Consider the following 12,606-nt stretch of genomic DNA (forward strand, 5'->3'; position numbering starts at 1 on the left):
TTCTCTCAGCAATCCCAGCGCCTCCTCGTTCAACTTCCACATGGTTTCGGAGCGCTGGAATCTTGCCGGCATCTGCAGCCCGGTCCGGTGGCTGCAGAACAGGAAATCCTGTATTTTGTTTCTCTGCTCCGCACCAAATGTGTGCAGCTAATGACGTGAAAGCCGCTGGGAAGGCGATGACGTCGTTTGGTGACAGTGCCCTGGGATGGACACCTCGGATTTGTGTCCCCGCTGGGCACAGGGGCTGTGCGAGGGGATGGGGCCCTTCCCTCCGGCTGCTCCTGCTCCTCTCCACGGTCACTTTGCCCGGGAAGAGCTGTAAAATACAGGAGCAGCCTCCCAATAAGCGCTCGCTGAAGGAAAACCGAGCGCTCTGCCAGTGTGAGTTACTGGAAGGGAGTAATTTTCCCTCATTTTCTTGGAAGCTTGGTTAGCCTCAGACTATCAAGGCTGCAGGCTAAAGCTGGAGGGTTTGGGGTTTATTCCTGACATAATGTGATGGTTTAAGGTGGAGATTTCCCCCAAAATACTGTTGTTTAAAAAACCCATAACACGCATAATTCCCAACCTTATTCTTTAATTCCTTTCATTCCCTTCCTATATATATATGCACATACAGAACGTTTTTAGCTGTTTTTCTGCCTGCTGAGCATGACTTCCTTTCTGCAGGGCTGAAGAAGTGGTGTAACTTCATGGTGTGACTTACGAGCTGCCTCTTTTCGAGCTGAGCAGTTTTACTTGATAGCCAGAGTCACAGCTCATGGCCCAGGGCTTGTACAGATAATTTGGCTGTTGGAAGTAACATAAAAATAAAAATACTATTCCTTTTCCTGGAGGTAACATAAAAATAGAAATACTCCTACCCTATTTTTTGTAAATGGTTGTGTAACCTCACAAAATTAATGTGAACAGAACTGTGGAAGAGAAACGAAAGGAGGAAGATCTCATAAACTTGTTAGCAGCTCAGGGGTTGGGGTCAGGAGTGCACCGGAGCTGTGGCACCCACTCAGCTGCCAGGTCTCCTTGTGTCCAGAAATCACAGAATCTGAGAGTGATTTGGATTGGGGACCTTAAAGACCCTCTGATTCCAACACCCCTGCCATGGGCAGGGACACCTCCCACTATCCCAGGTTGTTCCAAGCCTGTCCAGCCTTGGACACTTCCAGGGATGGGGCAGCCCCAGCTTCGCTGGGCACCCTAAATCCCCATAGTTCTCATCTCAGAGGATTTGGGAGATGCAAGAGCTGTTTACCATTCCCAGTTTTCTTCCTGTGCATCTCTTCCAGCAGCTGGTGCTGATGCTGGGAAGAAGGAGCAGCCCTCGTGTGTTTGTGGAGCATTCAGAGAGCACAGAAGGGAGGCTGGCACTGTGCCCTGTCCGTCTCCAGAGGGCAGAGGTTAATCCCAAAGTGAAGGGGCTGTTTTATCAGGATATCCTGCCTGGGACATCCTATTTCTGTGTCTGCAGCAGCATATCCAGCCATCCCTGAGCCCTATTTTTAGGTGTTTGTTTCCAGCTGTGCTGCTGGGGAGGGAGAGATCAGTGGATGTCAGACCCAAGCGAGGGCTTTGTAACCAAGCTGAGCTCTTCTTCTGCTCTTTGACTTTTTGGAGAACTTTTGCAGAGGATCACAACATTTCTGGCCATGAAAAGCTGAGGGATTGACAAACCTCATCCTTCCACACACATGGATCAACCTCTCCATTCTTCTTTCAAATTGAGCATGTTTTTGTTTAGCATTTCTGTTTCTCTGGCTCATCCCCAACGTGCCTTTCACACTTGGCAATGTTCTGCTTTCAAAGGCAGAAGACACAAAGGAACTTTTAAAATAACTTTTTTAATAACTGTGAGACTTTATCTAAGGCCTCCAGATAAAGGTCTCTTCTCCTGCAGCCTGGTATCCTGTGGGCAGGGGGCCAAATGCAGATGATCAGCATCTCTCAAGCGCTCAGCATTGAGAATATCTGACAGGATGCACCTGAAGGATGTATGAAAAGCAGGGGGAGGAGGAGGTTTGTTCACACAAAGCAGCTTCACCCTTGTGCAGGGAGCTGAGCAGGGCTGGGTGAGCCCCCAGCTCATTGTCCCTCTCGCTGTCACACAGAGTTCTGTGCAGGGAGAGCATTTTGGAAAGCTCTGATTCATTTTACAGCAAATAATTATCAATGGCTCCCTTACTTTTTGGGCTAAGCCTTTGTCTAATCCACAAACCCAGCATTTTTGGTTAAAATGTACCATTCATCCCCAAAATCTTTTAAGTGCAATGAAGTGGTTTCATGTTTTTGAGCTGTGGGGTTGTTATCCTGCATTTCCAGCATATTTTGTTTTTCCTCTGGGCAGAGAGCTGATAATTTCATTTAAGGGAAGCAAGAGGTACTGCAAGATCCTGCAGCTCAGCACCTGAAGCTGCAGAAAGGCTTTAAATCCCTGAGGAGTTTTTCCCAAATAGGTTTGTCCTCATGCACAGGAGGGCCCTTTCAAGCAGGATGGGAGGTACCAGAGATCTGCTTCTGGTTAGGATGGGGTGGCACTGCAGAGAAACACATTTGCTTTTTGCTAAAAGGTGAATGGCTCATGTTCTAGAGGAAAAGAAGTGTGTTTGCCCAGGGCTGTGCCTTGGGGACAGGCCAGTGCAGGTGGCTTGGAGACATCACCACATCTCCATCATGAACAGTTCCCTTCAGAAGATGCTCCAACCCCAGAAGCCCTTCTGATCCATCTTTCACACCCCTGTGGGGAGCTGTACCAAACCTCTTGATTTGGTTCAATTCTGCCTTTCTGTGTCATGTCTGTTAAACCAGCTTTATTGTGTCTGCCCAAGAAAGAAGAAAAGTCTTTTTCTACTCGTGAGTCTGGGCAGCAGGACCAGCACAAGAGATAATCCAGGAGCAACATCATGAAATTATATTTCCTCTTGTCAAAATAATAAACATGTTTTTTGGTCACAGGAAATGGGGTGAATTACAGGAACCTGAGCCAGGCTTGTTGTACCTCTGATTGTGTGAGGCAAAGCAGCCCCTGCAGCCCAGGTCCTGGGTCAGATCCAGCACCAGCCAGCTGGGAAGGCAGCTGGGATAGTCTCCTCCTCACTGGAATGCCTGTTTTCTTCTCTTGACATGCACACTGAGGTTTTGGAGGCCTGAACTGAAGGATTTGGCTATCACATGTGGGTTTTTGGAGGCCAAATGGATCATCTTGGACTTCCAAAAACTGCAGGTTTTCTCTGATCTCTGCTCTGAGCTGTTGCTCTCTGGGCTGGCCCATCCTGACTGACTTTCCCTGGTGGTTTAAACCCATCTGGCAGCTGAACCCCACAGAGGTGGTTTAGTTCTACCCCAGCCAAAACCAGGGCACTTTCCCCCACACCAGAAGAGACTTTCAGTCAGAGTTATCTGATCTCCTGCACACCACAGGATTAAAAGTGGTGAATGTGACTTTTCCTCACAGGTTGGGGCTGCAATATGTAAAAGTCGAGTTTTGGGGAACCTAAGGGAGTTCAGAGGGTGAGTGAGGCAGGAAAATGTGGGGAGCTGAGGTGCTCGGGGATGCCATCATGGAGATGGAGAAAGTTATCTCTGATGGAGACACCAAATCCTTGCTAAGGTTATGGGCAGGAGAGCCACTGTCACTCCTGGACACACAGCAGCTGGAGCAGGTATTCCCATGCCTTGTCCATCTCCCACTACCTAGGATACCTTCCCATCCTCAAAATACTTCTAGATCTAATAGAAATGTGGTAGATTCAAAAATTAAATAAATAACCACTCTTTAGAGTGAAAACAAGCAACAAATCAGTTTAAGAACAATAAAAGTTGTGCTCCTTCATTTGAACCCTGATCCCAGGAGGAGCTGATCCCATGCAGTTTTCCAGGTACCAGTGATAACTACAAAACTCAGCTGATGTTTGCAAAACAGCTTTTATTTTGGTTTTTTTTTTTTTTTTTGAGCATCAGTTCTTGGGAAGTAAAACCCACAGAAGGAGCTACAGAGTTCCCGTAAGTGCCCTCAGCTTGTTTTCACAAGCTGATCAAGGGAGAGGGTGCGAAAGTGAAGGGACAGGAAACAGCTCCCAGTCATGCTGAGGCTGAGCAAGGTCTATAAAAATCCTCAAAACAAGCACTGAAACTGAACTCTCCTTCTCTGACAGCTTTATACAGAGTGTAGCTTATGAGAGACTGCTGAACTGACAACAATTGAGTTGTGTGAGGTCAACTCTGCCCGTGAGCATCCATCCCTTTGGAAGGGGATCCTTGCAGTGTGCAAACATTTATTGTGTCAGTGGCATCAGAGAGAACATTTCCATCGACCCCAGTGCATCCTACTCAGCCCAAAGTCAACTTCTCACACCTGGGAGGAGAACTATGACAGCTTATTGTGTTTAATCAGTGCCACTGCCTTTTAGAGGGAAATGGTTGTTTAAACCCCGATTCTTGGCTTTCCTGCCCACCCACTTTTTTTTCATTTATTTTGCAAAACAGAGAAATAGGAAAACACAACATACAGAAAATATTTAGCTGAGCTACATTTACTCACTGGAATTGAATAGTTGGAGTTAAAATATGCATAGCAAGTGTTTCTGGTATTTCTTCTGGTTTTGTAGCAACTGTTGCAAGACTGTACAAATTGTTCACATTCTTTTGAAAATATACTGATTTCCAAAGGCAATAAATTGGCCACTATTCCGCCAAACCCATCCCCAGGTATCACGAGATACCCTTGAAGTTACAGAGTGAGGGGACTCGGCTGAAGACCTGTAACTAATTTAAAAATAAGGGGTAAATGAATCATTCCTTGTCACTGCTTTGCATAGCTACCTAAAAATGTAAACATTATGATCATGACAGGACCTGATGGAAAAAAAATCACAATAGTTTATGAACTTAACTTCTGGTCTATCAGTGAAATCATCTTGGCAAGGACTCTTCTCTTTTTTACAAGATGCATCAACTGAACAGATTGAGCTGAGCTTTTTTGGGGCAGATTCATCTCAGGTACCTCTGGACCACAAATAGAAGAGAGTGAGAACCTGAGTGGTACCACCAGCACCATCAAACCCACCTGCACTGATCCCAGAACCACCATGGTCCTGCCCCAAGGAGTCTAAAGGCAAAAGCCACCTGCCCATGTCCACCTTGCCAGCTTGGAGAGGAAGAAAGTCACCTGGAGCAAGGGAAGGTGCCACTCTCTGGGTGTTTGAGGAGAATTTGCCTTGCAGAGGGTGTTACACCAGCTGCAGGTGCGAGCTGTGGGATGTGTCAGCGATTAGGGAGCAAACAGAGCTGGGTGAGGAGGGAAAGGAGGAGCAGAGCAGCAGGGTGAGTGTGGAAAGGGGGAGCAGAGGTCACTGGTGACCAGTGGGATGCACCAAACCCAGGAACACATGGAAACCACCTTCACCTGTCCACAGCCCCCACTGCACAAACCACAATGTCCTTTGGTTGCTACTGGCCAGTTTTAGGTTCTGGTGTGGTTTTCCCAGAGAAGATCCTTCAGCAGATGTCAGTGTATGAATGTGTGATTGTCTCTGGCTTGATCACAGAGCCTGGGAAAATAGAAGAAAAGCCTGGGACTTTTCCACCATTTCCCAGTAAAAGTTTTTTCACTTCCTCCTGTGTATTCTGTAGTCCAGTGAGGCCAGGTGTGGGTGGCATAGGGAGGGGGACAGTCACATCAATTGGGTCACTCACCAGATTCCAACACACCAGTCTTAGACAAGGATTTATCTTCTATATACTGGAAAAATTACACTACCACAAAACTCCCTTGTACAAACCTGCAGGACCTTTCACAAAAGAGCTGGTAATGGAGTATCCCAGACCAGTCTCAGATTTCACATGAAATACCTCAGCTTCTTCCAAGTGGCTTTCTTGTCACTCCCTCATTGACGAGGCGCTCTCTTTGCTCATGAGCCGGCTCCGGATGGCCATGCTGCTGTGCCTGGAAATCTGTTCCTGGAACTCAGAAGTCATGAAGAAATAGATGATGGGATCCAAGCAGCAGTCGAAGCTGGCGAGGCTCAGGCAGAAGGGCTGAGTGTAGAGTGTGATGGTGCTCAGGAGGCAGTCAGTGATGACATTCTCCTTCACCAACATGTAGAAAAAGAAGTTGATGTGGTAGGGAGCAAAACACACACAGAACACAACGGCACACATGGAAACCATCCTGAGGGCCTTCCTCCTTTCCCCGCTGTTTTCCTCTGGGACATGGAAGCCCCGGATGGAGTCTCTTGTTTTCCATGTGCAGAATAAGATGATGACGAGTGGGCCCACAAAGCCCAGGAGCTCAGCAGCGCCGGTCATCAGCACCGTTCCCACCTTGCTGTCGATCGGCTTCACCTGCAGGTCAGCAAAGCAGCTGGTGGTGTTGGCACCCAGCCCGTGGCTCCTCATGATGGGGAAGGGCACACAGAGAGCACCCACCACGAGCCAGACCAGGGCGCTGATGGCCGCGTCGTAGCGGCGCTTCCAGCTCTTGGCTTGGAAGGGGTGGTACAGGAAGAAGTAGCGCTGGATGCTGATGCAGGTGAGGAAGCAGATGCTGGCGTACATGTTGAGGTACTTCAGGTAGAAGCAGAGCAAGCACAGGACATCCCCAAACGGCCAGATGTGGTTGATGTAGTAGTAGATGCGCAGAGGAAGTGAGAGGACGTGGGCCAGGTCGGCCACGGCCAGGTTGATCATGAAGATGACGGCTTTGCTCTTCCTGCTGAGGAACCGGCACAGGACCCACAGGGCAGCGCTGTTGGCCAGGAGCCCCGGGATGAAGATGAGGGTGTAGGTGGTGGCATAGAGGACGCTCTTGAAGGGGAGGTCCTGATGGGAGCAGCTCTGGTTGCTCTGGGTCATGACTGGGTTGCTGGAAGAGGCTGTGATGGTGTGGGGTGGGTGGATCATGCCTGTGGAGACAAAAACGGGATGTGAAGGCAAAGGCTCTGCAAGAGTTGTCAGTGCTCATGTCTGCATTTCCCATTTGGCTGTTCAGCAAAAGCAGAGGTTTGGGAATGTTATCTGCATGAAACACCCTGGAATCATGTTCAGATCTGCCCTGTCAGAGATCCCACTGTTCCCTCAGGAGTGGGAGACCATTCCTGGTGTGTCAGTCCCAGGAGCACAAGTGAAGCTGTGCCACACTAATAATGGGGCAGCAGAAAAGCTGCTCATCCATCCTTTGGCCATGTCTTCAAGGTCTCCTGCGGTTTGGTCTCTGGGAGCAAGGCAGGAATACATGGATGAAAGTGGCATATCCCAGCCTCCATCATGGTCATGGCCCAGCGCTCAGAGTGTGGGTGGCAAGCACTGAATCATGGAATGGTTTGGCTTGGAAAGGACCTTAAAGCCCATCCAGTCCCACCCTCTGCCATGGGCAGGGATGCCTTCCACTATACCAGACTGCTCCAAGCCCCATCCAGCTTGGCCTTGAGCACTTCCAGGGATATGTTGGGCAGTGTTGGGCATTATGTGGGGGACAGGCCTCCAAGCCCTTCAGAGGACCTCATGGACCCACTTTCTCTGGCATTACGGGCACAAACCACATGGAAAAGGGTAGCAGGGAGTGGACTTGGAAAATGTGACTGTTGTGAACACAGCCAGTGCTCCTGAAGTGTTCTGTTAATGTATTTAAGCTGATGGAACACACAGAGACCTGGTCACGCCACCAGCTTCTATTTCTCATCACCATGGCAGCCTCAGTCTGACTCTTTTTTCCGTCAGATAATTTTACTTTTTAGATACTGCCAATTTCTGTCTCCAGCCATCAGCAAGATGCCACGTGTTGAACTGTTGGGCCACTTTTCTCTTGCCAGCTTTTGTAACCAGGACAAGTAAGTTTGGTAACTCATCCTCAGCAAGGCAACACAGGCAGGAGCTGGGGTTTATTGGGGGTTTCCTCCCAGGGTTATAATTCTACAGTGATTCCCTCCCATGTTGACTATAACGGTTAAAGTTGAAAATCAGCTTCATATGGCACTGCAGACACTGATTCACTCCTCTGACTCATTTCCTGCAAGGGGCATTCGCCAGAAAAACTGTCTCTGTAGGTAGAAATTAGCAACTCCTACTCTATTACTGAAGCTTTTTCCTTCATGTTACCAAAAGAGTTGAGTTTAGAGCTCTCACTGACACAGAGCACAAATTGCTGGGTTTTCAGCCTCTTAATCATTGTGGTGCTTACATTTGGCAGCTCATCCAGACTCTGTCCAGAATGCCATGGAAGGGTTGGGATTCAGCCCCCAAAACGCCCAGACATGACAAGGTCCCACATGCGGCACGGGCAGTGAGCAGGGCCTTGTAACCCCAAACAGATTCTTGCCTTGCTTTCTCAGCTTCCCTCTCACATTCCCACTGCCTTCAAAAAGCAAGGTCTGTGTGTTTATCCCCTGCAGCAGCCTCAGCTTCAGCAGCTCCAGCTGCTCCAAGCATCAGGAAAGTGCTGCTTTTGGGAAGCTCTCTGGCTCATCCCCTTCCTTCACCAAGATGCTGGATCCCAAGCCCTCAGAGCTGCTGGATCTCAGGTGCTCATTGCTGCTGGATCCCAGGCACTCAGAGCTGCTGGATCCCAGCCCCCATCACTGCTGGATCCCACCACTCAGAGCTGCTGGATCCCAGCCCTCAGAGCTGCTGGATCCCGAGCCCTCAGAGCTGCTGGATCCCAGCCCTCAGAGCTACTGGATCCCAAAGCCCTCATTGCTGCTGGATCCCGAGCCCTCATTGCTGCTGGATCCCAAGCCCTCAGAGCTGCTGGATCCGAGGCCCTCAGGGCTGCTTGATTCCAGGCCCTCAGAGCTGCTTTTGTTCCCCCAGCTCCACACACAATCCCCCTCCCCACACACATCTCTGGGATAGGATGCTCTTCTCCATGTTCCCCATCCCAGGACACCATAGCCTTGCTCCTGCAACAAGGCCAAAACAGGCCCATGAGGAGGGAAGAGGCTTGAAGTGTGACAGAAACACAAAACAAAGATTCATCTGGCTCATGGATTTATCTGCCCCGAGAAGCAGCAATGGAGGCCTCCTGCTCTCCATCTGGGAGTTGCCAGGACAGGGAGTGAACAGGGACTGGAGCTGAGCATGGGGCTGTTCCTCCCCTCACAGTGGGTTACATCCCATTTCCTGGGAGAGCTGTGAATTTTTGCTGTTCCAGAGGTTTCATCCCTTTCCAGCTGCTGTCCAGCTGGCCATGGCCTTGTCTCTGGTAAAAGCACACCCACTGCACCTTCTGTTCCTTCAGGTCACCTCTCCCTTGGCCAAGAAACCATTTTCCAAGTCCTAATATGCCTGGTTTTCCTTGGATATCAAGCCTGGAAGGTCTGGTCTGCTGCTCCTCCAGACACAGCTGATGGGTGACCATTAAAACCACACAGGATTAGGTACAACTGCAAAAATATTTTAAAGACATTTTTATAATTGATTATCTAATTAAATGCTGGCCAGTGTGTGCTTGTTCTTCAGTCCAATGAGTAACAGCAGCCAATTTGCTTATCAAGGTTCTTAAATACAGCTAGGTTTTATTGAGTCCCTTCCAACCCAGAATATTCTGTGATTCTGTGACTTAGGTCTCATGTGACACTAAGGACAATTGGGGTGATGGGGTGATGGTTTGCTGACTCAAACTGGGCTCTGACCAGAGGTTTTAGGGCAAACTGCTGTGTCCAGCATGTGTCCCTGGAGCATGAGGGTGATGCTGAGGGCACACACTCCATCCCAGAGCTCAGCTTGGCTCTCTGGTGGGACAAACCCTGCCCAGAGCATGGAGAGCTTCCCCCTCATCCATCACCTTCATCTGCTAATTGTCCACAAGGTGTCAGAGTTCATTCAAATCTCATTTCTTGGCTCTCTTTAAGCTATTTTTCTCACTCCCAAGTGTTGTCTGAGTGGCAGCAGTGGGAGCTCTCATAAGTCCACCTTGCCATCATTTAGGAAGAACCCAAACTGAAAATATCCAGTGTTGCTGAATAACTGATATTAGGGAAAAAAAAGTTCCCAGGAGTGGACCTGGTTGCTGGTATCTTTTCTGATGATCTTTAAAAGTCTTTTCCAACCCAATGATTCTATGATTCAATTTGCAGGTAGAAGAATCCTGAAAAGCTGCACTTTGGTGGAGATCATTGAGCTGTGGTGAACCCTGGAGCCAGGAGGTTATAACACCCATCCTGCAGGTGATGTCCACCACCCCAGCAGATCTAACTTAGAGACTGGGAACAGAGGTGGGTACCCTGGAGTCAGAAAATGCCTCTCTGCATTCATGAAACTCAGGGTCTGAGCAGGGTTACTTGATGCAGGCTGGCAGTGCACACAATTAATACATTACCACAATTAATATGCATGGGGTGGTGTCTGCTGCCTCATCAGCAGGGCCTTTCTGAGGATTAAGAATTTCATTACAAAACCATAAAAACATAACAAGACTAAACCATCTTTTTAATCAAAATGCACCCACACATACACAGTGCACCACAAAATTACTGCATTTCTGCCTTTCCTCTCACTGGGGCTCAGACTGAGGCTTAATCCCACACCAACCCCTTCTCTTCCCACTTGTGCACAAAAGCAGACACTTGAGATACCACTGAGGGGCCTAAAATTACATTTCCAAAGTCCTTTGCTGTATGGTGGGTGTGCAGCAGGGGCTGCAGAAAACTGAAATCTCCAGTGGATTTTATCAGTGCTCACTGACATCCTGCAGAGAGGTGGTTCCCACTGCAATATTGCTATCAGAAAATGATTATTTAAAAAAAAAAAAGTATCAAATAAACACACTGAGATCCAACCACTATTTTTTATATTTTTGTGAAATTCTGCATCCCTGATGCTGTTGCAATAAGGATATAAGAAGTGAGCATGTTATTACTGGAGCTTTGGAAAATAAGCAGAGCATTCCTAGGCAAAAGATGTTCATCTGGATAGGCTGAGAAGCACAGGGATGTCATTCCAGAGCCCTGGATCTGTCTGAGGTGCCCATCAGAGCCAGGTTGATTTGATTGGGGCACAAACAGCTCCACACTCTGCCCTCAGTGCACAGCCATGACACCAAAGTGAAACCTCCGTGCTCGAAGTGAAACATTTTACAGTTAAAGGTGCTTTTTTGGCTTCTCTTTCACAGAAAAAGACCATGTCTGGGCTGACTGATGTATTTTCGCTTTGCAGCACTGGTGGAGCTCCTTCCTGCTGCTCCAGCAGAGGCAGCAACCGCCCCCTCAGGGTGCTGGCTCCAGGCTGGGCAAGGGCTATCCCACAGATGCACTTCCCTCATGGATGGAATTCCCATGGCTGATGATGCTGGCACTGGGGCCAAAGTCCCTGCACTTTTACTTGACACCAAAAATATGCCCTTGAAAAGAACGACTCTGTCCCTGCACAGCTGCTGCTCCATCCTGCTCAGAATCCCCTCCTGCAGATCCTGACATCCTGACTCACCTTCTGTGAGATTCCCTCTTGCTCTACGTGCAGAAATCCTGGATTCGGGGGCCACCCACTCTACATCCTGTCTGTGACCACCCCGTGGGCTGTTTGCTGGGCTCCCAGCAGAGCTGAGCTGCTGGTGCAAGTGAAAGCAAAGTCAGCAGAAATGCACCTTTTGCAAAGTACAGCTGCAAACCTGCAGACCATGAAGTCAAGTTTAAAGCCTTCAGCCCATGAAGTTAAGTTTAAAACCTTCAGCCCATGAAGTCAAGTTTTAATCCAGACTACCGCCTGAATTAGGAATGAGAACCACCTCAGGATTCTCATTAGCAAAAGCAAGTCCAAGCAATCCTGCTATTTTTGTCATCTCATGTCCCCACACTATTATCAATTTCCTCCTGTTGCTGCTCACTCAAAGAGCCTCAGATGGCACAAAGATGGGCAGCACATGGAGTTTATTTTATGGCAATATAAATCCCCGTTGGAAAAAACAGATTTGCGTTTTACCCTTACTGTCAAGTATGACTTTAAAATAAAATATATTCCCAGAGGAATCAGGCAAGAGACAGAAATTATCCCTGCTAATGACACTGGAGAACAGTTGGAGCGCCGCTAATTGCCCACGCCTGACATTTGTTTTTGCAGGCGCAGCAGCCGCTGTTTGAACTCCTCCATGTGTTCACCCAGAGCATTGGCACACAAGGAGAGCAGCGGCTGCTGCTGCTGCTGCTGCAGGGCTCCAAGTGCCACAAATCTCCTCCTGGCAAGAGCCACCCCCTAAGGAAAAGCCCGAGGAAAGAAAGGGACGTTTCTGCAGGAGGCAGATCTTGGTTCTAGATCCCAAGGAGAGGGTTCAAAGCAGCCTTACCTTGGCAAGCAGAGCTGTGCTCAGCGCAGCCGAGTGCTCAGGAGGAAGTGAAATGTCCCCTGCACCACTGTTTACACCAGCAAGGGGACCTGTGTGACATCACGACGAGCCACAAAAGGTGCTGCTTGTGCTGGTGCTCAGCTGTGGCTCCAGCCCTGCTCCCAGCCCTGCCAGCTCAGTCCTGGTCAGATGTCCCCACAGTGACCCCAGAATGGGGTTAGGTGCCTTTGTCCCAGGTGTTTGCTGTCCTGCAGCTCTGCTGGGTTGCCTCAGCACCCACTGGGAAAATTCCAAGTGGAGTTGGGTGCAGGGCACCCCTTCCTCCTCTCCAACTCTTCCTT

The 12,606-nt window shown here is 49.0% G+C and overlaps 1 protein-coding gene across 1 annotated transcript; it reads right to left on the reverse strand.

Moving 5' to 3' along the window:
* Positions 1-5,768: 5,768 nt before the first annotated feature.
* Positions 5,769-12,309, reverse strand: LOC131088523 (putative P2Y purinoceptor 10). The gene is made up of 2 exons (XM_058032651.1): positions 12,266-12,309; positions 5,769-6,896 (listed from the first exon to the last, which is right to left on the reverse strand). The coding sequence occupies exon 2, from the start codon at positions 6,892-6,894 to the stop codon at positions 5,872-5,874; it is 1,023 nt and encodes a 340-aa protein (XP_057888634.1). The 5' UTR covers positions 6,895-6,896; positions 12,266-12,309; the 3' UTR covers positions 5,769-5,871.
* Positions 12,310-12,606: the final 297 nt, after the last annotated feature.

Source organism: Melospiza georgiana, chromosome 12, assembly GCF_028018845.1.
Source record: "Melospiza georgiana isolate bMelGeo1 chromosome 12, bMelGeo1.pri, whole genome shotgun sequence".
Classification (NCBI taxonomy): Eukaryota; Metazoa; Chordata; class Aves; order Passeriformes; family Passerellidae; genus Melospiza; species Melospiza georgiana.